A 26816-nucleotide genomic window follows, 5' to 3' on the forward strand; every position below is an offset into this window, starting at 1 on the left:
AACTCCAAGACTGGAATAGGAAATGTGAGGCAAAAGTGCACTTTTTGCAATTTTTAAAAGTCCATGAATTAATTGTAATACCTGAATTATTTTTAGCTGTAATAATATTGTAGTTGTGTTGACTTTTTGTAGTGTGTGCTTTTGTAATAGAACTACGTAGTATTGTTACATTTTTTGTGTTTATAGAAGATCAGATTTAACAGACTGAGTAAATTTGCTGTGCATATAATGTTACATCAGTTTAAAATTGGGTATGAGTAATATATAACTTACTGGACTGTTGCCAAAGCAGTATATGCTAAGGAATAATTCTATACTTTATTTAGCTCTTTTTATAATGAYGTATTAACAGTTAGGAATGTAAAAAAAGTTTTTTTTCATTATGTTTTCTTCAATAGGATACTACAAGTATAGAAAAAATGTCAAACTGTTGTGAGGACGTGTAAGTACTGTAAAATTTCTAAATTTAGTTGTTGAAAAGTTAGAGGAGTAGCTGTGTTTTCTGTGTTCTGTAACTATGTGAGAGAAGAACTGAAGGTACTGTTAAGATTAATTTGCATGCTGTTGTGCCCTATATTTCTTACCTGTAATAGTAGCTTACTGATCTTTTAATACTGTTTTTACATCAAATAGCCTCAGATTATTTTTATTCTCTCCCTACCCAAAGTAAGTAAAACTGTATTTTCTTTCAAAAGCACAGATCAAAAGACACTTGCTACTGTGTTTTGATGTACATTTCATTGATCCTGAGGCTCTCCTGTGCTTCAGAAGTTGCCTTTGGTTGATTGACAACACAGATAGTTTCTTCTCTCCAAAGTTAAGTCTCAGCTGCATGCCATAATGAAAGAAAAGCTGTGTTTGTGATGCTGGGACACAATTCATCAGAGTCCAGTAATGGATCTCTAGCCAACCTGTATTGTTCTAACTGACTGAAATGCACATGGGAGTGCTGTCTTTCACTAATAATGCTGTCTTTTGTAGATCGAGGCCTCGAAAGCCGTGGCAGCAGACCTTCTCAGAAGTTTTTGGCACTCGCTGGAAGATCCTGTGGTTTATTCCTTTCAGGCAGAGGCAACCACTGAGAGTTCCCTACCACTTTGCCAGTCATGTCTAAACAGATGGATGGTGGGCACAGATGGGTCCTACATGCTGGAAGGGCATTACAGGTTTTATGATAATAAGACTATGACAGTTCTCAAGTCAATTAAAATCCACCCACCAGTCGAAGTTATCATAATGTGCCCCAGGCTTTGTTTTAGTAGTGGTCTGGATTGTATTATGGGATTAATACAACCTATATATTTAAGTTAAAGCATAAATACTTTCAGATTAGCTTTCTAAAGGRGTTTCTGTAGTGTTTGACAATGATAATGAAAACAGTGACTGGAGTGGAGTCTTCCTCTATTTGTTTGGTACTAGCTATTCTGATTTTTTCTTTCCTTTGGTAGAAAACACTGAAGTTTATGTTGTTTGCTAGTGTTCCCGTTAAGTAGTCTCATGCTGYATTTAATTTTTCTACTGTTCTTATCAATCAATGTGTCTAGATAACATGCCAGTCATTTTTCTGGTAGATGTGTTTAACATTCCCTGATATTCCCTTTAATTTATGATGCACAATAGTAATCATGCAGCACCACTCTGTAAAAAGTTAACATTTGAAACTGAGGCAGACTTCTGTATGTTTGTTAGAAGAGTTTTTATAAATACATATATATGTAAGTTTATGGATAGATCTTGTATCTTAAGTTATCCTTTTATATACATATGATCTTAGTGAAAAACATTATCATTCATGTCCCTATGTCAACAAAAGCTATGAAATATTCTGGGGTAAAATATGCAGATAGTAAGCATGTTTYCCCCTTTCCCCCAAGGATTTCCTTGCAGTAATTCAATAAAGAAGCTGTATAGTGCAAATATTAGAATGCAAATTCTTTTTTTAAAAAGATTTAATTAGCATAATATATCATAGAGAATAGTATATAGATATTAAAGTTATGCGTTTTGTATTTTATTTAGTCATGACTAGCTGGAATTAAAATCATTTTAGGTGCTTATAAATGGGAAACATGAAAATAATTTATATATAAAAACAGATATTTGCTATTAACATGTACAGTAATGTATATTAGCTGATTTAAAGCARTACTATGTTGATGTATGAGAGCTTTATATTCTTGTTGTGGGCCCTTTCTTCATGGAATTAATCAACCAAAGACAGCATCCTTAAGATTAGGTCAGTAAAATGACAATGAATCACAAAGTATTGCCTTTGTTTTTCTGGGTCTGGAAATATGTAATTTATTATTCTGTGTGGACAAATATCAGCATTCTGTGTGATTCTGGAAAAATCCCTGAATTTTTATGAGATAGTCACATCTGAGATTTTTCAAGCTCTGCTACTTACTGTGTTTGTTGTTTTATCTAACAACAGGACTAATACCATCTCAAATGACAGCCCTGCAACAGGATAGTAAGAGGTACAAAGTTAGGGCAAACAATACGTAGACTGTATTTGTGAGAGGATCGGAGTTCACTTGTGAACAGTTCATTCAACATAAAGGGCTAAATTTGTAATGAATGCTATTCATGATGAATCTTTAGATCAGCTCTTTTAAAATCTTAATATTGCTTATCTTGGGCCCACCTTCCTTTATTGAATAACAGATTTTGATGATGCACTGAAAATTCAAAAAGGGTCATTTTAAAAACTACTTGATTTTAAAGTTTGTGTAAACTTCTAGCTTCTCAACCAGCTTTACTTCCTCTACCCTTTGAAAATAGGTGTAATGCTTTCTTCACTTAAATTTCAAGAGTTGTCATCAGCCGTTCTTTCTGAAGTTTCTGCACTGCATTTTTATACATCAGTTTGAATTTTCTTCAGGATTGTACGAGCAGCAATATTTAACCAAACCTGGGCATGAACAAAGTAGATGAAAGGGCTGAGGTAGGACTTGGAATTCAAAAATGCACACATACATTATAAAGTAGCTGCTGAATTCTCTGTCTATCTCTGTCTCTCTCTGAGGTACCAAGGGACTATTATGTTTCACCTTTGTTTTATGTGTCAATATTTAAATCTGTTTTATGACACAAAACAGTTAATTTTCTTTTAAGTTTTTCATACTTACCAGTTTTCAAAGTTAGCAAATCATACAGCTCTGAAACATTTCATCAAGAGACAGGATCAAGAATTTAACTGCACTTGATTCATTCATTGTTGGACATGTAACAAGGCATATAATTATTCTCCCTGTTCTTATGTATCATTCTTCCAGTTAATTTAATTACCCATGGGGAGCCAAAACTGTAATACATAACCTGCCGAATTGTAAGAACCTTAGTTATTACATGTATTTAAATCTTTTATGTCATTTATACAGTCAAGTAATAGGAACATTATATTTTACTTGCTTTTGGGGGATAAAAATCCACAAGTAGTCCAAATTTAATACTGTGTATAAATAAAAAGAAATAAGAAATATKGAAACTAATCCTAAAATGACTCATATTGGGATTAAACGTGGTCTAGCTGTACTACAGACCATACATAGAAACATCCATAAATGTGTTTATGTGCCTGATTTGTAGGTGATATTTCTAAAGTTTTAAGCTTAGGACATGTGCAAGTATTCTATCTTCTGTAGTGATGCATACTGTTTTAGGACTGCAGTATGTCAGGCTAGTGTCAAAGCCCACCTATTCAAATCTAGAGTGTTGCCTTTCCTCTCGTATTCTGCAGGTGCCCTCTTTTGGCCATATTATGCAAAGACAGTTCGCTCTTGGGTTAAGGCAGGAATGGTTGCCCTGCTGTTACGGTTCACAGATTGCTGAGACTTCATTATTACACAGTGGTTATTTGGAGCAATAACTGCTTGGATTGAATGGGTGTCTGTGTTGGTGGTGGCAGAGTTCAAGTTTGAGGACTAGATTATAGCTTAGGTATACTGACACTGCTTTGGATCTGCTTCAGATAAAAGTGAAGCATGTCAGATTTTCTAGAAAATCTTTGGAACAAGTCCACAGTCTATATTACTGTGTATCGTCAATACTGTGTGCATCAAGTAGGGCAGCATTGTCTGCATCTATCTTTGACTTTTCTTTCAAACAATGGATTATAAACTAAAAAATTTAAAGTCTGTAAATTTTAAATTACTTATTTAAACTATACAAAAGTGAACTCTACCTAAAGTACCAGGTATACCTTCTAGTGAATGGTGTATATTTTTTGCCTGAAAGATGCTAATTTCAGTGTAATGGTTCTCAAATGTTTTTTATTACTAGATTTGGCAAATGTCTGTCTTCTCAGTCTCCCATTCACCCTTAACTGTAGAAACTGATGTCTGAAGTGATTAAAGCAGCTACTTTACTTTTTAACCCACTTTAGTAGAGTTTATTCCAAAATAGTTTCTAAATGTGTTGAGGAGAGAAGGGAGAAGAAAGAATTGCGAAAGGCTTTATTTTCAGAAAATGGTGAGTTTTTTTCTCTGAATAATAGACTTCTAAACAGTAAGTTRTCAATATCTTCTTGAAAACTTAGCAAATGACTGTATGATGGTACTTGTTTATTAAAGTAATGTTTCTGAAATTGATTCTCAGAAAGAGCTGTTCCAGCAAGAAAAGGTGTTAGACTTTCAGTAGTGAAATCATAGCGTACTTTGAAATCTTACTTCATTCCCTCTAGCCCTCCTTCAATTTTTTTTCTGTTAGAGGAAACTGCATTCTTAAGACAAATTAGTGCTTGTTGTTGTTGTTCACTTCAAAAATCTTTTGGAAAATATTAATGAAATTTGTCTTGATATAATATCAGAACTATCTGTGTTTCATTTAGTGCAATGGATATTACCTATGAACTTAATAATATTTGAATTTCTGAGAAGTATGAACAGAACCCACTGATGAAAAACAGCCTGAAAACATTTGAGAACAACTGGATTTTTACTGCAGTATGGTATAGTTACTGTTAGACTGATAGGGATCTGAATAGTACTTTTGCATAATATCAGAGATCTGCTATTTCATTTGAAAAGTCTTAATGTTTAAAATAAAGATTATTTAATGCAGAATCTTTTACAAACGTATCCTCTGCTGTGTCCATCTAAATGACAGGTTGCATCAAATTCAATATTGCTAATAATAGCTAGTAGAGTAGTTGAGGTATACAACCCTTTTTAGACTTGAGCCAGATTTATAAGACAAAGACCTGTCTAGGAACTTAGGGGAAGGATAGATTTGGCAACTTTCTGTTTGTTTTGGATCTAAAAAGTCAGTGAATATGAAGGGAAGATTCATAAAAGTACAGAAAAAAATAGAAGGTGGGACTGAAAGAATTGTTTTGATTCAGCTTTACCAAATCAGGTGAGATTATAAAGAGCAGAAATTATGCTGTCTAAATACATATGCCATCATCATGTACCTCATACCGAAATCTTTAAATCTTGTCTTATGGTTATCCAGTTCTATTTAGTAAATAAACCAAACTTTTGTTTGTGCTATAGCAATCCAATGTATACCTGTGTAAGGAATGTAAGTGACACACAGTATCTCAGCAGTACCGTTAAAGAGAATCTGTCTTGTGTCAAATTTGTGTTCAAATGAAACATAAGATGGGTTTTTGGTAATCTGAAATTACTAGTTCAAATAAAAACTTTCCTACAAGGCATTATTTAATTGGCCAGCCTGCCTGCCAACAATAGATCACATGTAGCTCAGTGTCGCTGTCACTCTAGAAGTTGTATTATTTAACTTGGTTATTATTTCTGCACCCTTTGTGCTTGCTGCATACTTAATTTTGCAGCTGCTTACAAATAAGAAGCCACTGTAACTTTATTGGAACAACCATATCACAAAGACAAAACTAACAAATGTTACTGACTGGCTTTTCTCAATTGACCAGCTGGAAATATCTTTTCATTCCTTAACGGTATATTTTATATATACTGCAGTCATGATCTTTCTGGTGAAAGATTGTTTTTTATCTTAGACATGTGCCGATCAACAATACTGTATCAGCATGTCTAAACTATTCATAAGATAAAACTCAAGTGTACTTTCATAGTATGTGCCACAGAAAAATAAGAGTTGCTTAAAGCAATGTGGGTGTTAATTACTACCACCTCATATTTCTCATTGTCTTATATTATTATAGCCTTATATTATTATAGCCTTGGTATGTACACAAGAGTAATAAACCAGTTGTTTTAGCGTTATGTATAAGAAATACCATTTCCTTCAGAATCTTGTCATTTGATAGAAAATTGAGCTGTCAGARGACACTCAAATCAAACGTACTGTTCTGTTTTCTGTGTTTCAGGAAATTACTAGCTTCTCTTAAGCGTCCGTCTCTCATACCTGATGTTAAAGTCTGTGGCCAAAGATGTGAATCTAATGAAGTGATCCAACTGAACACTTCACCTGTACAACGTTACTATCAGACAGAATCTTAGACAAGCTTATATATGCTTAACAAAAGCCAAATTTATAAGCTTCTCGGGGGATATCTCTTCTCAGTCACACCATTCTCCTCTGGACTGGATTTTCTTCCCTCAATATAAATTGCTGTTAATTTTTTCAGATAGCATCTTTGTAGCTCTCTGTTTGCTCTTAACTGTGCTGACTTATCAGTAGCAAGTATGTTACACACATTATTGAGTCCTAATGGACCTAGGCTTAGTATCTCCCAGCTGCTTCAGCTTGGTGACCAGGCAAGAGGTAGTGGCTCTTCTTATCACCTTTTCAGATTGTCCCTTGATTGCCCTTAGATTTTGTGGTGTAAGCTCATGCAAATTCTTGAAGAACCTTTGAAGGAGGAGGTCCCAGATCTGCACGTTGTCTCAAGCATATGACTTGCATAAGTTTGGCTAATTTAGTTTTCCTCTGAGTAGTTGATTCTTAGCATTAAAGACATGTTTAACTTTTGTGTTTGAAAAAGAAGGAGTTAGATTTAAAAAATAACTTCAATGTGTCACTATTCAGAGGTCCTGAAGTGAAGCTGCAGGTACTGCAGAAAATCAGGTTGATAATGAYTTGTCATTCTGTTCTGGATCTTTTGTCCAATTTATTTGCTGTTTGACTCTTAATATTTCAGTAATATTTCTTAAATAAGCAGTGTAAAGGGTCAACATAGAGTGCAAATGAAAATATTTTCAGGGACCATTTACTTGACTAAAGAAGGTCTGCTTGTGGACAATAATTAATGTGATTGAGATAAGAGATTAGACTTTTTTGGCTATGCTTTAGTACTCATTTACTCAGACAAAATCACTTCTGATACAGTTGAATTCTGTACCATAGAAAAGTTGCTACTTTGAATGAGTTCTGATCATCCTTCAGCTTTCAGGCTCTCTCATGTCTGAYGGTTCTTTTATTTTCTTTCTCATCATGGTGTATAGCACCATTGACTAGATGTACATGCAGTCGTGTTCAGCTGTTCTTGACCAGAGAAGACCATGTAGTAGAATAGCCTGAGAGGGTATGGAGATATGGAGTGTTTTTTTTCTTCTGTTCTTGCTTATATATATATGTATATATGTGTATRTGTGTGTGTGTGTATACATGTATATACTTATGTGTATATATATATGCGCATAATTTCTGGTACTCAGATTCTCTGGTTCTGTTCTTTCTCAGGTTGAGAGCAAGCAGTTAATTGCTTACAGTACTGAGATTTGGAATCTTTTAGGGGTTTTGTACACCAAAATAAAGAGAAAGAAGTTATCACCTTTTATGTGTTTTAAACATCACTGCCTTTTTTGGAGGGTGTGATAAAGAACAGCTGGATGTGTACCAGCTTTCTGTATACCTTGAACATTATTTTGTATGTACTGTCTAAATTGTTTTTATCTTGCTATTGCCTGAGTAAGTATTTCCCAGCCTAAACCACTACATGCGATGTTCCAGTGCTGCCACAATAATATTAAGCAACTGGTGATCTGTGTCTCTTGCCTCAAAAATAACTTTTGTGGTTAGTCCACTTGAGAGACTTGATTTCGCACATACTTGCACTTCTTAAAACTAATTCCTTTGAATCAGTTGTTTCTAATTCCTTTAGATCAGTCAATTTCTAAGCACTTATTTAGAATTCTTTATAAATTTATTCATTAATTAATAAATGCATATTTATTAAAACAACAGGTGTACTATTGCAACAAAAAACATTGACTTCTTCAATCAATAATAACTCTAATAATATCAACATGGCCATTAAAATACAKATGCAGTCGTCAGGTTTACAGTCATTAGCAAATTATGTGTGTAAAAAAAAACACTGAAAGTATTTGTCAACACRAATTATTACAAATACTTATTTTAAAATATGTCTTTAGAATACAACGGTCTTACAAAGTATAATTTTACTACTGTTTAAAGTTATTTAAAGCATATTAAATGTGAAAATTTGTGCTTGGTTTGTTGTTTATATCAAATTAGAATTGCTGTTATAACTACTTCACAGTAAATCAGGCAACTTACTTTCCTATTAACTGTTTAATATATGTGTTTTTTAAGGCTGAAGGTAGTTAAGAGTGCAGAGATACTGGGAGCTGTGTTCTGCATTAGCAAAGTTGAAATTAATTATTTTTCTTACTCTAATAAGTTGAATCTAATTCTGAACTACTAAAAGTGTCAAGACTTCAACACTGTTTAGGTGACAGAGGATTCTGMTAGGGATTGCTTTTTGGTAGAACTCAAACTTCAAAATACAGAGTCTGTTTCGGCTATTTTTTACATAATCCTTACTGGATGTTTCAGAAGGCATTGCTGTTCAAAAAAAAATTGTGCTATTTTAACAGTGACTGAGCATTTTGGACTTTTAAGATTTACTGAAGACCTTGTACCTATGCTTTACTATGCTTTACTTTAGGCCTCAGAGTTCAGTCCTGTTAAAACTGGTGAGTGACATTTTGTGTCTGTCTTGCTGAACTACAACAGAATGCTTAAAGTCAGTTCCCTTGCAACAAGGGCTATCTAATTAATACCTGTATTACTGTAAGAATARTTTGGATTTACTATAAAATATATACTTTTTGAATTAGAAGCTATAAAACTAAAATTGTGGTGTATGTGCATTTGTAGGTGAATCAGTATTACTCTGCACATTCCCAAGTCTCACATGCAGTATGATTTGTAGATAAGAAAACTATCACTCTGTCTCCTTAGCAGTTTTCAGTCTAAGCGCCAGAATAAGTCGTATCAAGTAGCAAATTAATATTGATATTTGTAAATTAGCATTCTGAATTTTTTATCTCACATAAGTGATTTTGAATGTGGTTTACTTTTTTTCTTAATTTTGATTTTTCTCAACAATGCTGTATAATGTTTATATTTGGCGTGTTCAGAATTATTTTTTTAACACAGGATTGTATGGATAGATGATATATGATGTGAATGACTGAACTGCACCAAAACAGGAAAACTGAATCTGATTTTCTTTTAATCAAATCTAAATGTTGAAAAGTATGTCCACCTGGAAACAATGTATTGTCTTTTGTTTTTCTTTCTTTAGTTTATTCTTATTGTATTTTTGTTTTTCTGATTGATTTACAATCTGGATTTTTTTTATTCCTATTGAGATCTATTATGTACTGTATTTTTAGAAATTTTATTTTTAAATAAAAAAATATAAATTTCTTCTTTCTGCTCTGAGTTTCATTTACATTGTTCTGAAGTTGCATAAATACTTCGCTAATATTTTACAAATCTGTTTTCACATTTTCTGTTTTAACTCATTACTCAATATTTTTTGTTAGAACAAGATTAAACTGTAATCTCAAATGACTGCTCAGAAAAAAAATCACTGAATTTTTTTTTTGTTACGTTTTATCTGGGTTTTGGTTTTTGTTTTTACATGTACAATTGAGTGTTGATGGAAGCATTGAAAATCTAGTTTATTAGATGTATCTGTTGGTACAACATTACTCATTACAATATTGACCAAATGTCTTGTTTTAAATGATTAAATGATRTGGATACAGATATACTGGTATGTTAATCCTCACTCTCCCACACTTCTCCCTTCCCCAATTACGCAATATAAAAACAAGTAAACCTGAAAACAATGCCGATAAGCTAGTACATTTTCTCGCAAGTTTTTGCCAGAACAGTCACCACAGCTCTCCACTACCCTTTCAGAGCAGAAGCCTCTAATGTAGATATAACCTAAAAGTTGTGCAAACTGGCATTCTTCAAAAGAAAAATGTAGAATTTTAGAGACTTTTGTGTGTTTTTTCATGCTTAGATGTAATCACTCTTGGAATTCTATTTTTCTTTTTGAGCTGGTAAGTGGATCTCAATTAGTAACCCTTCAGTTTGCGTACATGTGAAGTGACATCATGAAGTGGTGTCATAAAGTCTCATGCAGAGAAAGTTCACAGACTTTTGTGTCTTTATATGAGATACTAGGTTTAGATTTAAAAAGAGAAAGGCCCATAAAGATTAGACTTCACAGGTGTGTTACTGTATTCAAAAGAAATCTTTGGGTTGTACAGCCCCAGCTTGAAGACAACTCATTTTGGTTTATAAATGTGATTAGCTGCAGAAGTATTAGGGGCCACAGAAAAATCTAGCACAGAGAAATAAAAATGGAGCTGATGTGTACAGTGTGAGCAGTAGTCTCAGCTATAGCAGAAGTGAAATTGGAGGATTTCAGACATCTGGGATGATCCACCACAGGAATAATGAGCAGAAGAAAAAAGCCAAGGAAGGCCTGCAAGGAAATAATGAAATAGCTGAATTGTGTCACTTCATGAACAAGGGAGTACAAACTGTATGATGATGGTTTGTGGTACAGGACTTGTGTCTTCTCTTTCAAGCCAAGAACTGGATTCTGCTAATACCTGTAATAAAAATTACTTTCATACTGATCCTTCCACAACAGCATAAAGCCAATCTGTAAAATTCTCTGTTCTCTGCGAATTCCAGAAAAAAGCTATTAATTCTGGCTGCCAATAGTTTTAGTTTCTCTTGTCTGGAATTTTACTGGGCCTCTTTTCCCCACATAATAATTCCAAATCTGATTGATGTCTACTACTAAATGTATTTATTTTAGTATTTTGCTAATTAAAAACAACTGAGCTGTGTGTGTGTGCCTTCTTTTTGATATGTGGAAATGGCAATCTATTCCCACTTGCCCATAAAAATAATATGTAAATTTTAATATTTTTRGTACTTAAAGCTCCTGGAAATAGTTTGGGTGTGTTTTGTCCTTTATAAACTGAATGAAACAAAGTATTAAATAGTTTTAAATCCATAAATTCATTTTAAGAGACTGCCCGGTAGTGCAGAAGAACAAATGCATGCAAACACTGCTGTAGGCTGACCAATTACCCATATAAGCTGCAATTATATTAGTGTGCAGTGGCAGTTGGAGGGAAAATTGGACGCTGTCGACATCCAGCTGAGTAAACAGGCTTGAGGAAAGATGTAGGTTGTGTTACTCTGGATAAAATACAGCTAAGCAAATTTCAAAAGAAAATAGACCAGAACCTGTATCAGTCACAGCACATTCTTTGTATGTGCTCTGGTTTCATAATATTTTTCTCATTAGACTTTCCATCTCAAAAATATTCCCTTTGGTGAAGGATTAAGGTAAGATCAGATATGTGCAGCAATAACTATGCAGCTGTATTTTACTTACATAGAACTGAACATAAAATGAACTGGACAGGTGCTGCCGAGGAATAATGATTCTTTCAAGCCTAGGTAATAATTTGTCCTCAAATATAGCACAACAATTCTGTTCAGGATATGTTTCACAACATCACCTTTTCTATATACCATGAAGCTAGGATTTGCTTTTGCCTGTGCCCAAAATCCCTGCATCCGCAGGGTGTTTGCTGTCACTTGGGTGATAAGTTTATTTTTTCTTCTAGGTTGTATAAACATAGACAATGCAGTAATTTGAGAACCCTATAAATGTGAAATTTGATAATTTATTTTGGTAACTAATGGATRCTAAATGGCTTCTAATGCTAGTGATGAACCACTGTGTTAGACCACATGTCTGGGACTCAAAAGGTCTGTCTTCAGTTTTCTGTGTGACTTCCAATTTTTGTGGCCAAGACASCTGGGTGCCAGAAGGGAGCTGAGTGGAGCTGCTGTGCCAGAAATCAGAAACACAGACCTCTGCTCCAGAGCCTTGTTCACCTTTTGAGTGCTGCTTCACCTTGTGACACAGATGCTGAGTTGGTAATCCCTAATTTGATTCCCAGAGCTCTGCATCCTCACCACCTCAGCCTGAGAAGCTGCATATTTGCTTCACTCTCGCAGGACACTAGTGATCCTTCATGAAGACCATTGAGCAAGCCAGCCCAAACACAGCTGGCATACATGGAAAGGATTCACCACCTGCATCAGCAGCCCTCTTTAAATTACAGCTGTAGCAAGTGATTGGGCATACTTCAGAGCAAGAAATTACAGTTGGAGCAGTTCTGTGGGATGGTCTGTGCACTTGCCAACTCAATAGTTGCAGCATGTATGTTCGGTGTTTTGGATGACCGTTCACAAAGGCCTGACTCTCACTGTGTCCTTACTGGGAATTTAAAGTCCAGAATTCACATCCTTTGCTTGGGACCGGGTAACAGTTCTTCACTGCATCTAGTCTCCATTTCTTTGTGCCTCCATTGCTCATTTGTAATGAGACCAAAACCACTTTCTGTCTCAGAGTTGTAGTAAGGACAACATTGTTAATAAAATGTTTGGATGCTGTAAATAATCTGTTTCTACAAGATACTCTGGCAAATGAAATGTGAAGTATTTTAAATGATGTTGAAGATCACAAAGGTTATAGAGAACTTTAGCATGACCTTTTGTCTGTCATTTAAGTTTGCAAACTTGATACCAGTGTCAGAGAATAGTTTTCTACAAGATCTGTGAAAATGAAAAGTCAGGTGGAAAATTTGGGAACTATTGTAGCTGAAGGGCACAATGCAACTTCGGTTTATGCTCTGGTGAGATACCAGGGAAGCCACTTTGAGATACTTCATTAAATGAGCTAATCCTAAAACTATTTTTGGTCACTTTTAAAGAAAAAAAAATCCTAATTTATGCCATCTACGCAGAAGCATACAATTCCAAAAATTATCTTCTGGAAAGATGGAATGTAGTACTGCCCTTCCCTTTCCCCCCCCCCCTTTTTTGAGACATTTTTGAAGTGCTGTTAGAAAATAAAAGTAGCCCCATCCAAAACAAAACAAAACAAATCGTTTTTATTTTTGGAATGAACTTTTCCTCCGAGGACCATTTCTTGAAGTGTGCCAATAAAAAGCTGTTGGTGAGTAAACAGGTGCATTAATTTTTAAATTCTGAAGGGTTTTTCTTCATTGTTGTCAATCTTCCAGGTTTCCACACTGCCAGAAGTCTCTCTTATTAATACCCCATATTCTTTTTAGAATGGATAGGTGCCTAATTAGCTGCACAGATACAGGTTTAATTAATCATCTTATATTTTACTGTGTTTAAAACTGTTAAAGCCTAGAAAACATATATTGTCAATATTTTAGTTACAGAAAGTATTTTGAATTAGTTTTTCCAGTTTATTCTGTTAATATAATAGTTATCATAGATACCAGATAGTAAAATCAGTTATTTTCAGTGTGATTTCAAAAAGAATGTGTTTTATAAAATATTTTTGATGGCTACTTTGATTGCAAAGTAAAGAGGGGTAAAGGACTGTTAGGGAAGATAAATTTATGTAAAGCAAGTGGAAGCAATCAGAGGAGTCTTTGTCTAGAGAAAAATAAAGAACAATTCATATGCCCAGCAAATGGGAATTTTACTCCTGTTTCTCTACAACGTCTGGCTGCCATATACATATACACAAGAACAGAAAAGTAACCGTGGGAAGAGAGGGACCTCAGGGAATGTGAGGTTTGGACTGATTTATAATAACCTACAAAATGAAGAAGGAGTAAAAAATACCATTCAAAGGCACTCGCCTGCTCTTCCCCAGCAGGTAGTTAYGAAAGAGCATTTAAAGGAGGGAGGAGGACATTAGCTTGCACTAATGATTGCACAGAATTTAGTATTTTAGCCTATATATGTAGAAAATATGAAGTACTCTGTTTCATATACACAGAGTATTGCGTTTTTTTTTCTCAGTAGACAAAAAAGAAAATTTTGTTAATGTGTTATCAAAGGTGGCAGAGAAAAAGACTTTCTTCAAATACTGCATTTATACTCCTTTTCCAACACAAATGTATTTTCTGTCTTCCACACTAGTTAACTCTCCCATGGATCTGTGAGCAATTGCCATTCTTTGGATAGTACAGGCAACTGTGTCCAGAGATGACTGTATAATTTTCTAGTCACTCTGTATTTGGTTGTTTTTACCTGCAAAGAGTTCAGGCTGATGAAGCAATTACGTGTATTACATCTGGTCAGACATCAAAGCAGTCCTTGCAGTGTCTTAAAGGCATTCTTTCTTGAAAGTGTTTTTTGTAGTCTTTGTTCATCTGTCACAACAGATGCATAAATACATTCCAAGTTCAAGATCTTAACTAGACTTACCAAAAACAGACATCATAATTTAATTTGCTTCCCCTGACATCTCCTGAAAGAGCACTCTTGGAGGTTTCAAAAAACTGAAATTTTTTTGAAAACTGAATAAAGCTTGGTAGCTTTATCCTTTGGTTTATCATCTTTTTCCCTTTACAGTTTTTCACTGTTCTGCTTTACAGCTTGAAATTKTAAGGTTTTCATTTGAAGGTATTGGGCATGTACCATGTCTTTATCTGCTAACTGGAAGAATCCTCGAACAGGCAATGTTTTCTTTGCCTAAACTTACTTGTATATTAAAATCAAGTTGCCTTTCAGCCATATATTTATTTGATAAACTAAGTGAATGTACATTTACAATCTTACTGAGGGCATCCCGTGATTTCTGCAATAACACAGTTTTATTGTAATCATGATCATGTTTGAAAGTCATAAATATAGACATGATATTTCATTAATAGCCTTTTTGTGGTCAGGGCCACCCAGAGAAGTAAAATCCTCTTCCTTCTCAAACTTGATCTACTGATTATTTACTCAAAGATCACATCAGTCTTTTTTGCTACAACATATTCTGGGATGTTTTCCATTACAATTCTAAATTCAAGATATGGTTACCCAGACTTAGCTGCATTTTTTTGTTCCCATTTGTAACTTTGTGTTTAGCTCCGGTAAGACAAATTCTATTAAATTATGTTCAGCTAATTAATGAGTCTAAATTTCCTTATATGACTACACTATATCAGCCTTTCAGTTATCATTGTGCTCAACAAATATTACCAGCAAATTTTTTTTAAAGTGCACTAGTTCATGTGTTCAGTGATGAAAAAACAGTGCCTCCTATGACGCTGCATTAGTAATATTCTCATTTAGTTATAATTCCTCGAAGACAACTACTTTTGGGGATCTGTTGATCTATCTTTAAGCATTTCTAATACTGAGTAACACTATTTTAAAAAAAAAATGCAGAACGTATCCAAAAGTCTTAAGTGCATAATACCAATGCAGAAATCTTTTTATAAATCTTACATTCATTTAAGAAAGAAATTCAATAGGTCCATAAACAGTGATTTTTTAATTCCCATTTCATACATACTGATTAGAACAAGTTCTACAGCAAATGTTTTAATTCTTGATTAACTGAATCTCCTTTTATTTTGCTTGGGATTGAAGTCAGCCTGTGACTACCCAGGTTCACTCTGTCATTCCTCTTTAATATTGTCACTGTTCATGTTTCCAGGCATTTTTGTGCTACTCAATATCAACAGGCAATAAAACTTGTCAGGCAACTCAGCTAAGATTTTAATTCAAATGTTTTTAGCCCTGGCTGCATGTAAAGTATTGTAAGCATTACTTAGCTTTTGTCTTAGTCCCTGATAAACCCTCTACTCAGCTTTTGTCTTAGTCCCTGATAAACCCTCTACTCTTTGTTCCAAAGGTTAGAACAACAGATTTTAGATGTCTGGCAATAAACTGCTTAGAAGCAGTGAAATGTGAAGAGTAACTTTGTGCTGTTAYAGATGCCTAAGGATGGGCAATAGCATGGGGCCAGTAGACTCAATAGTGCACTTATGGAGGACCCTTGCTTTTCTGGATCAGTATTCAGTGGGGATAGTGAGAGCACCTAAAATGACAGAGATAGCTTTATCACTCCTCTATTATCTCCATTCCTCCTTCACCTGATGGTAACAACCATATGATCCGTGTGGTCCAGGCCTTTTCTGGACAATGTGCAGTACTTGCATTAATCAGTCTTTATTGTTAATCTTACTATCTAACTGAGTTACTACAAGCAGGATGCTTTGGATACTGTCCCTCCCATTACACTGAATTATCCAGGTCAGAGAAGCATAGATAATCCTACCAAGATCCACTTTAGAAGAAATGACCATCCTAGAAGTCAACTAAGAAGGGAATCAAACTAAAATCCAGGAGTGTATAGTGAGTACAATTTGAGATATCTGCGTATCTGTCATGTATACCTTTGACATATGTTTAGACTAAGAAGAAAGATCATATTAGAAGCTATATTTAGTTTTCTGCCTTTTAATTTGGATTAAAATAGTGAGGAGAATAATGGATGAGAATGTCTTTGATGATCATAATGAAATTTAAATTTATTTATTTCTAAAATTTTGGAGTTTTGTATAAATACTCATTATCTAGTATGGAAAGTGCCTGCAGGAAAAGTGCAAGTGCCTTACTGTATCCAAACTGACTGCTCTATCGTTGGTTACATATTTCTATAGCAAAATTTACATATAGCATGTRTATGAGCTGGGAGAGTTTCTAGTAATTCGTCACTAACAGCTAGGAATGGAAATACGAACCAAATGTCTCTCCACTGGCCAGTGATACAACATCCTCAACAACTGAGGTGTAAGAATTCTTCTGGGCAAGACTTTAAAGGTTAGTTGTTGAGCTTTACTTCAAGGTAAAGGCACTGAAAAATCATGTTATGAGTAGGGAATTAAACAATTCCCTATCCTCTCACTTTAAAACTTTTCAAACAGAGTGCAGTGGACATTGTGTACCTTGACTTCAGCAAGGCTTTTGACACTGTCTCCCATAATATACTCCTAGAGAAGCTCAGAAAGTGTGGGTTAGACGAGCGGACAGTGAGGAGGATTGAGAACTGGCTGAAAGGCAGAGCTCAGAGGGTTGTCATCAGTAGCACAGAGTCTAGCTGGAGGCCTGTGGCTAGTGGYRTCCCCCAGGGCTCGGTACTGGGTCCCATCCTGTTCAACTTTTTCATCAATGACCTGGATGAGGGGACAGAGTGCCTCCTCAGCAAGTTTGCCAATGATACCAAGGTGGGAGGAGTGGCTGATACACCAGAGGGCTGTGCTGCCATTTGGAGAGACCTGGGCAAGCTGAAGAGTTGGGCAGAGAGGAACCTCCTGAGGTTCAACAAGGGCAAGTGCAGGGTCCTGCACTTAGGGAAAAATAACCCTAGGCACCAGTACAGGCTGGGRGCTGACCTTCTGGAAGGCAGCTCTGCAGAGAAGGACCTGGAGATCCTCGTGGGCAACAAGTTGAACATGAGCCAGCAGTGTGCCCTTGTGGCCAAGAAGACCAATGGTCCCCTGGGATGCATTAGTAAGAGTGTTACCAGCAGGTCGAGGGAGGTGATCCTGCCCCTCTACTCAGCCCTGKGGAGGCCTCATCTTGAGTACTGTGTCCAGTTCTGGGGTCCCCAGTACAACAGAGACATGGAGCTACTGGAGAGAGTCCAGCGTAGGGCTATGAAGATGATCAGAGGGCTGGAGGACCTGTCCTATGAGGAACGGCTGTGAGAGCTGGGCCTCTTCAGCCTGGAGAAGAGAAGACTGAGGGAGGATCTTATCAATGTGTACAAGTACCTGAAGGGAGGGTGTCAAGGGGATGGGGACAAACTCTTTTCAGTKGTCCCATGTGACAGGACAAGAGGCAATGGGCAGAAATTGAATCACAGGAAGTTCTGCCTGACCGTGAGGGGGAATTTCTTCCCTGTGAGAGTGACGGAGCCCTGGCACAGGTTGCCCAGAGAGGTTGTGGAGTCTCCTTCTCTGGAGATCTTCAAGGCCCTCCTRGATGCAACCCTGTTTAACATGCTCTAGGTGACCCTGCTTCAGCAGGGAGTTTCGATTAGATGATCTCCAGAGGTCCCTTCCAACCTTAATGCTTCTGTGATTCTGTGAAACCCAACTACTCATTTCTTTTTCTTGGAGTAGTCAAATGTAGGATCTGACACACTGAGCACTAGAGAAAAACTATCTTGCAGGGGCAATTACAGCAGATTATCCCTTTGTACCTATTGGCAGGGAGAAGCTGCAGCAATGTTTACGGCTTAGGAAGGAGACGCAATGCATTTTCCAGGATCCCAGTGTTCTTCGATTTACTTGATTCCCAAAGAACAGGGAGTACATCCAAGGAACCAAGCAGTTTTTTGAACCACATGTTGTTTTCAGATAGTGGAAGAGACAGTGCTAAATCAGCCACAGCACAAAATTCAGGGAGGAGGGTCTGGAGAAGCTTCTGAGTGGCATGGTGGCTSCAAGCCCTCCTTCCTTCTTCTTCTCTGTTCCTGAAAAGCAGACAGGTCCAACCTGCACCCCAGACACCTCTTCATAGCTTCAGAAGCAGCATCTCCTTGTAGGTGGCAGAAGTCCTCAGAAGGTCAAGGAGATAAAGTTTATTACAGCCCAGTAACTACTGAGGAAGTTGCTGAGCCTTTAATTGTGGTAGAGCTGTATTAAATATGGTAATGAGTAGGGAGGAACAGACTATTTTGAAATGGAGAGAACTAGTTACTACAGAGGAAGCTTAGGTACTAGCTGATTCCCCAGGTGAGACACCAGAGTAGGAGTTTCTCTTTTCTATGACAGGCTGTAAACTGCTTTCTCACACCCTAGAGTGAAGGATGCTAAGTTTTTCCATTTAAAATAAGTATTTGATGCCAGATTAAACTCAGACAATCTATATTTCTAACCTCTCTCAATTAGGCAGTGAGTTGGCGGTTCTCTGTGTTAAGAGAGACATGCAAGAAATGGTAATTGAAGGATCGTAAAATCAATTTAAAAACTCTTTTTCTAAAAGAAATTCTTATAAAATCTGAACTATATATGAAAGAAARCCTAATGTATTTTTGCTGATGATCTTCAAGGGACCTAGATGGACAAGTTCTATAAGGTTAATTCAGTAACCTCTTAAGGTTCTCAGAGAAATGTTGAAAAAGAAGGAATGTGAACATCATATACCTCTTAAATAAGATTTTTGGTATATAGACTAATTTGTTCTCTCAACAGCATAATGTTCCCCTAAGAACATGCTGCATGAGAACAGCTTTGCTTGCAGCAATCCAGAATGAGGGCATGTTTGAACCTCAGTATGATAGTGAATGCAAGGAGGCCTACACAATGAATTTAATAAGGAATTTTTCAAGACCAGTTTTATGGTCTTTTATGGACTGGATCAAAATGCAATGAGAAAGAATTGATGCACAGAGAGGATAAGATCTAATCCTGAAAAATAGAAACAAAAAAATGATGGACTTGAAATCAATTTTTAACCAAATAAATTATGTACAGATAGATTAGACTATGTACAGATCCAAACTTCAGTATTCCTCAGTGTGAAATGGTTTGGATTTCCTTCCTGCAGGGATGGCCCACGGTGTTGGATGGACATTAACCGAGGTGGAAGAAAGGACTTAGAATGAAGCACTGTGACAATGGCAGAGAGAAAGTTCCTTCTGTTTCTCATGAAAAATATTTGAGGAAAAAAGATTTTTTTTCTATTTGTTATTATTAAAGAAAAATGCAACAAAGCAACATTCAGTGTTTTCTACCTTCTTCTGATAAGTAGAGCATGGGCTCTTTCAGAAGAATAGCCCCAAGAATGAGTGAATGGACATCCTTTCCTACAAGCGTATGAAATCACACTTAGAAGGTGATTGAACATCTATGCTGCTTATTAAATATACACATACCGGGAGATAATCTATCTCATCATAGCATACTTAGTATAATGGTCCATACTGCTAGAATAATTAAAAGGACAGAACCGACATATTACTCAGGGTTGTTTACATTGCCATTTGTCTATTCTCTACSTGTACGTGATGCTTGATCAGGCTTTTCTAAGGTTTGGTAGACTATTCAAATCATCACATTGTTATTCTTGTGATGAAGAGGATCACTAGCAGCATTGTTTTCCCATTTCCYCCTCCCACACACTGTTTAAAGTGATATTCTTTTAAAAAAAGTATATCTGGAGATGAAAGTCATCCAGATGAACCAACAAAATTATCAGTGCTGAGTTTACAAACCCTGTGTATAATTATTTATGTTACATAACAACATATAGCATATGCAGAGAATAAAACCAGGGTCATATTAAAGGTTAAATGATACTGRTTTGGAAGACATTACACAATTATACTGCACAGTTATACAAAAAGAATTCTGTTTTATGCAATACAGTTACATCGAACATRTCAATGAGTGTTACCCACATATTTTCCATATATATTGCAGACTAAATAGATAATATTTTTAAGACTATTAGTGGCAACTGAAACTATAGCCAGAGATTTGAAGTTTCTTAACACTTAAAACTCCATAAACAACTTGCTGGTAAACAACTTTTGTTTCTAGCTATAGGACACTGTTAGGGACTGCTAGGGATTTTTGCAGGCCACCATTCTCAAATTGCAAAGTCAATTATTTTCAACAGCCCTGAAACCATTTTAATGTTATTTCAGTAAATCTTAATCTTCACTGTCTCTAATGCTCCCTTACTACTTTGTCTCTAGCTGTACTGCATGGAGCTCAATACTTAGTGCCACGGGATAGGTGGTGACATTAATAGCTGGCCAACATGAAATATGTAAAACTTGTTAGATCACTTTATATGAGCAGATTGTTAACAGTGAGCATTTAGTCACTAACTCATTTTGATTTTAAATATAGAATTTCTGGTGAAAAAATCATTCACTCAGTTATTTGTAAGGAGGAAAACTATTGAAAATAGCGCATTGCTATCTATTAATCTCTACATTTCTGGAATCAGTCACATTTTATCTCTAATCAATCATAGGCAAAGGACATCCTATTCAAGTAAGAAAAAATCTATTTGTATGAGGAAATCAGCTAACACATAAAATTAAGAGTAAGCAAAAGCTGGTGAGATATCCAAAACCACTAGAACTATTATTACTGCATCCAAGGATCATGCACACAGTCCAGTACCGCAGGTTAGGAAGGAAGCAGCAAAATTTTAATCTGCTCTAACAAAATGACTTGAAATTATCTGCCTACATCCTGAGCAACTCGACAAGAATTATTTCAAAATATAAACTCTTTTCTCCATCTCCCTTTGCTGAGAGCTTGAAACAATAATTCTGACTATTCATTTGAATTAGGAGCAAACATATTACAAAAACTTTTGAACTGTGCTGTTGACTCTTGTACTGTTTACTGTACATAAGAAAGATGAAAAGGTATTGCTATAAAAAAAAGTTTAGATAAACGCTTCCCAAACATGACAGAAAGGTGTGTGAGCTGGCCACGCATTTATAGGAAATGTATAAGTAAATATGGAGAGGCATTTAGAAACATGAATGGCTGAAGATGCACATCTGGTTTGGGTTAGTTTCGTGAATGAGGTTGGGGCCTTGCTGGCTTAAAGAGCAGTTCCATTAAAGCATGGCAGAATTCTTTCAAATGTCAAAATGCTTCTGGTTCAGAGTTGTAATGAGAGATGCAAGAAGCAATACCATTGTTAGCAAGCCTGCAAGCGAAGACTAATCTCTTTATCCTTACTACTACAGCCAGTCTCTTAAGATGCTTTTGTTCTATTCAGAACAATTCCTCAGGACTTTCCTGCAGAATTGCTGAGTTATGAATGCAAGCATCATGCGAGGAAATGCAATCTACTTTCCTCAGGTCTTTTTTCAAAAACCCCAGAGAGTCAGTTTTTTAAAAATCAGACTTATTTCAAGTGCCGTAAAACTTAAAAAAGACTTAAAAGAAGATGATGTAGTTGGAATGTAGTTGGATGATGTAGATGGAATTGTTGAACTTCAGCCACAGTCTTGTTGTCCAGTTTGGTCAGATTTCCCCTGCATATGTTTTTTTCAAAGGAGCAAAATAATTCTGTCTGAACAGGCTAGCAACTCAGATTTGTATCTGTGGTCTTTAGAGGATCTTCTCATCAAACTATAGCAGTCATTTTCCAAAAAAATGAACTAAATGACAATTTAAAAGCCACAGGTTAATGTTAGAAATTCTTCTGGGATATGTCTATCTTTARATAGCTATTCTAAACCCTCAAAAATGAGGGAAAATTATTTGAAGCAAAATTTGACTAATTTGAAATTAGTGTGTGTGTATGGGTATGAATGGACACTCACAGTTTTGGACAAGTCTGAACAAAACTACAACTCTTCCAAGTAGATCATTATTTAGGCTTGAAAGCATGTGGTACTGAGTAGTATTTAGTCAAAACACATCTCAAGAATTGTATTTCTTCTGTTTGAGAAAGCCAATAATGGAAAATTTTATTATAGTAATTTGTGGAATGATTTAGAACAAAGGATGTTTTCTTAGCATCTTGCTTTAGTTCATAGGTTTTTTAGGAGAAAAATTATGGGAGTAGTTAGAGGAGGAATTTGTTTCTCATAAAAGATGTGCAGTAAACAATGCTAATTTATGGCTTAAAAGAAAAAAATGATAGTATCACTGCATCTGGAAGTGTACCATTATACTTTAAATGCACAGTCATCATCGTTAGATCTAGTAAAGGTTTTGACAAACACATTAAAATGTACTTCTAGTTATAATTCTGAAAGTTTATCAATGCAAGGGTCTATATTGTATTACAGTGGTAGCAAACCAATGCTGTGTAAGGAGCTATTTATTAAAATTAGATAAAATAAACTGGAAAAAGTTCTGGAAAATTGCTAGAGAGGAGCACAATAACTGCAGGTCTGTGAAATCAGCAAGTCCTTTTAAGACTGTCCTAACTCCATCCATGTATTTCGTGCAGTACTTTCACAAAAATCAGTGGGCATTTGAAGGCAAGCATCTGAATCATTAACTGAATATCTTGTTTTGATTATTATCATTCTGAGGGCCTGGGTAGCCAGTTGAATAGACTCATTTAATTTGTCTTACACATCTTTGGAATTACAAGATGAATAGGCATATTGAGCTCTGTTATTGTATGGGAGCCTTTCAGAAACAAGCTTTAAAAACCCCACGTTTCTGTGGCGATCCCAGAAATATTTTCCCAGGTGGAAACTGAGTAAAATTTTACACTTCTTTACTTTTACACATAGCTTGCTATTCTCTGTCTACAGCAAAACTATCCTCTTGTTTTCTCTTCTCCATCAGTATAGTAAACTGCAAGAAATAAGGACAATTTCTCCTGAGTGCTKTGTCACTGTCTTCCCTTTGAAGTTCAGATTCATTATACTTGCTTTCTCCTGTAAGTGTTTGGCAGTGTTTAGTATAGAATTTGTCAGCTGTTCAGATTAATTCATGTTCTACTCATAATGTGCTAACCTATGTCAGGAAATGCTGGATGAAAGGAAGACACAGAAACACCTGAGTAGGAAATATATCAGGAACAAACTTGCATTAAATCGCCGTAGTACCAGACGTTGCTAACATCTAGCACACATGCATGCAGACCTAAGTCATATAGTCACGGGGATACTAAAAACTACTCATTCCAGCTAATGCTTTTGTTGGGAAATATCAACAAGAGGTAACTCTTGCCCTACTATCTGGCAAGAGACATGTTGTTTACCGTCCAACAATCCTGCAATTAATCCTACACAAAACTCCAGGTGAAAAATATCTGCATTGACACTTGCCCACCTGGCTTACCCACCAGAAGCTCCAACTTGAGCAGTAAAGGGCTAAAATCAGCATGGTCAGAACTACCTTACCAACTGTTGACTGACATCATATAACCCTTAAAGTTTTTTTAAAAAGGAGAAATTGAGCAGAAAGAGTGTGATGGCCCCCACTCCTTGAAGAGAGACTTACGGCATATAAAAACCTTGTTAAAAGCTGGACAGACATCCTGGCATGAAAGGACTGGCTAGACACTGCAAGTAAAACTTGTATACACAGGCTGCAGCTGTAATTCCTTCACAAGGCTAACAGGGATGTTCTGACGATCTGTTTGAGGATGTGAAAGGATTTGGACTTATGCCCAGGAAGGCAAACGAGAAGCCATCTCTGTGACTGGGTATTGCACCAGGACACACAGTGGTGGGAATAATGGCAGGCACCTTTCAATTGCCCTGTGCTTCCTGCCTGCAGCCTTCCTGCAGCAATGAAGTCATCCAGGTAGTGCGTTCGTATCCATCACAGCATGGTGCTGGGTGTTGTGCTGAACAGTCAGAAGTCTTGCCCTGTGTCAGGAAGGGATTATGATTACCACCAACACAAGATAATCTAGGTGATCTTTAAAGGTTCCTTCCAACCTCAACCATCTTGTGAGTCTGTGATAAGAAGAGTCCCTTCTTCTGGAAGATGTTTTGAAGAACATTGTATAGTCAGGAAATTAACAGGAGATGGAGGTCCTTGATTTTTATTTTGCTTCCAACATTACTTTCTTCCAGCATCCCTTCTTCCTGCTTTCTTCTCTCCCTCATGTAATATAACTTAGTGAGATCAGCTGCAGTTCTGCAGAAACCAAAGGCTACATACAGCTGAACTCATCCTGCCTGTATGCTTTTCTCTTGATAAGCAAAAAAGGTTTTCAGGCTGCTAACTGCAGGAGAATGTGAATGAGCCTGAAAATGCTCGTCCCTGTCATACTTGAACAGCTGGTTGTGGTGAGGGCAATCGTATTTCTTACTTAGAGATATGCCAGTAACCACACCAACTTGAGTAAACCTAGTGAAGTTCTCACCACCACAGTTATCTGATGGCCCCCAAACCAAGAAGGCTCTTCCTCACGTAACAACAGGTTATTTTTCCACTGAGATTAAATCATTTGATCCACCACCAGGCATCACCATTCCACAGTGTTTGCTTGTACCACAGCAGGGACAGCCCTGACTCTGCACTGCCCCATGCTGCAGCAACCACCAGGCTACCCCTGAAGGAAGGCCACCTCCTCCAGAGAGGGGCATCAGGCCCTCAGCAGCCACCTCCTCTTCAAGGAGGTGATAGAGAGAGAAAGCAGGGGGGTATGGCCCCACAGATGTCCACAGTCACTGCAAAAGCCTTTCAAGGACCTTCATGCTTGTAGCTGTATGGTCCTCTTGGTGAGGATGAGTAGTTAAGTCAGTTCATACATTCTTCCTGTGTGTGGACAATCTGGGCCTCTTCATGCGCACACACATATGTACACACACACGAACACGTACACAGGAGTGTTCCTGTCTATCAGTCATGAGACTGAGCCATGAGCCATGTAAGAACCTACAGCCATGAAAGCACATCAACCTGTTACTGGCAGGCTCCAGTAAGGAAAGGCAGGCAGCCCAGCAGCATCCCAACACCAACAACACCTTGTTGCTTGTGGGAGGAGACAAGGTCATCTTCTGCACTTGCCTTGAGCTGAAGGATTTCTTGGGGAATAAGAGGGATAGGAGGTGAGAAAGAGGAGCCGGCCCCCAGGCCTGGGGTCCTACACTGCTGTTGAAGCAAACACAAAGCCCGTTCTCTGACCCATGCTAAACATAGAAAGAAATATTGAGAACAATTAAAATTGTGAAAGTGAATGGAAAATGAAACTGAAAGGCAGTAATAATTTATCAAAGCGTGGGCAAAAAATCTCTCAATAAATTTTTCTAAGATAATTGATTTTTGAGGCACAGGAAATCCAAGAGGTCCATCTAGACTCTGTTATAGCATTTAACATCCCTAACAATAAACTGAGTTACACTGGAGAAGTCAGGATTAAAAACTGTGAGATGAGCAAGAAATGGGATAGAGACAGCTGAGAGAAYGACAGCAGTTGTGATGACTGGGAACTGTATACGCATGGCAAGTTTCTGAATGGGACAAGTGATGTTCTGCCCCAAAAGCAAGTGGCAGCTTGGAGCGGCAGCCTTGTCCCTGTCTCTGCTACCAACCATGGCTTGCTCATTGTGGCCATGGGGGCACCTGGAAGCAATGCTCCGCTCAGGGTCAGCTGTGCTAGGGGCAGCTGTGCCTCGAAATGGCATTTGGCTGCTCAGTCTTTACTTTGTGATGCTCTTGAGAAGGGGAGCAATCAGCTTTGCTCTTTGCTTGCTTTCGGSCAGATTTGCAGTGAGTTCTGGGGAATGGAACTTGATTTCCCCAGAGCCCTCTGCAGTTCCTCACGGTAGCGCAATGTGAGAGCCAAGTAGGTATGTTGGTCCTGGCAGATAAAGCTGTTTTGCCAGGCCCTGGACCAGAGCCGTGCTATAAGCAAAGTGCTTGTTCTGCAGCCAGTAACAAAAGTGCAGTGTATTTGTTAAGCACATCGGTAAGCCTCTCTCTTCAAAGGGAGGGTGGAAAGCATACATCCCTTCTCTGAGGAGTTCCAGAACAAGCAGCATAATGACTTTCATTTATTACTGGGCTTCTTAGCACTGAATCTCAGGGGATACAATTCACATTTCTATGATTCTAGCGCTGTTAATAGGGATGAAACCCAATACACAAATGAGATGTAGGGAGTGTTATCCTGTACAGAACAGTAATCGCCATGAAACAAGGCACTTAGTGAACAGTGAAAGAACACAATGAGACCCACAAATCTTAAATATCAAACAACTTTCTTGGAAAACAGCAAATGTAACACCACCTCCATTTTTGAGTAACAGATTTTCTCCTGGGAGATCTTTTAGAAATGAA

At 36.9% G+C, this 26816-nt stretch overlaps 1 protein-coding gene across 2 annotated transcripts in view; it reads left to right on the forward strand.

Moving 5' to 3' along the window:
* Positions 1 to 1923, forward strand: part of ZDHHC21 (zDHHC palmitoyltransferase 21) — a 33187-nt gene extending 31264 nt beyond the window's left edge. For both annotated transcript variants that reach the window (XM_085326209.1, XM_085326210.1), the window contains 2 exons: positions 399 to 442; positions 982 to 1923. In XM_085326209.1, coding sequence (XP_085182335.1) covers positions 399 to 442; positions 982 to 1114 — 177 coding nt within the window. In that variant the 3' untranslated portion in view covers positions 1115 to 1923. The remainder of the gene's footprint in view (positions 1 to 398; positions 443 to 981) is intronic.
* The last annotated feature ends 24893 nt before the right edge of the window (positions 1924 to 26816 follow it).

Source organism: Rhea americana, unplaced genomic scaffold (assembly GCF_003343005.1).
Source record: "Rhea americana isolate MKP2758 unplaced genomic scaffold, rheAme1 scaffold_129, whole genome shotgun sequence".
NCBI lineage: Eukaryota > Metazoa > Chordata > Aves > Rheiformes > Rheidae > Rhea > Rhea americana.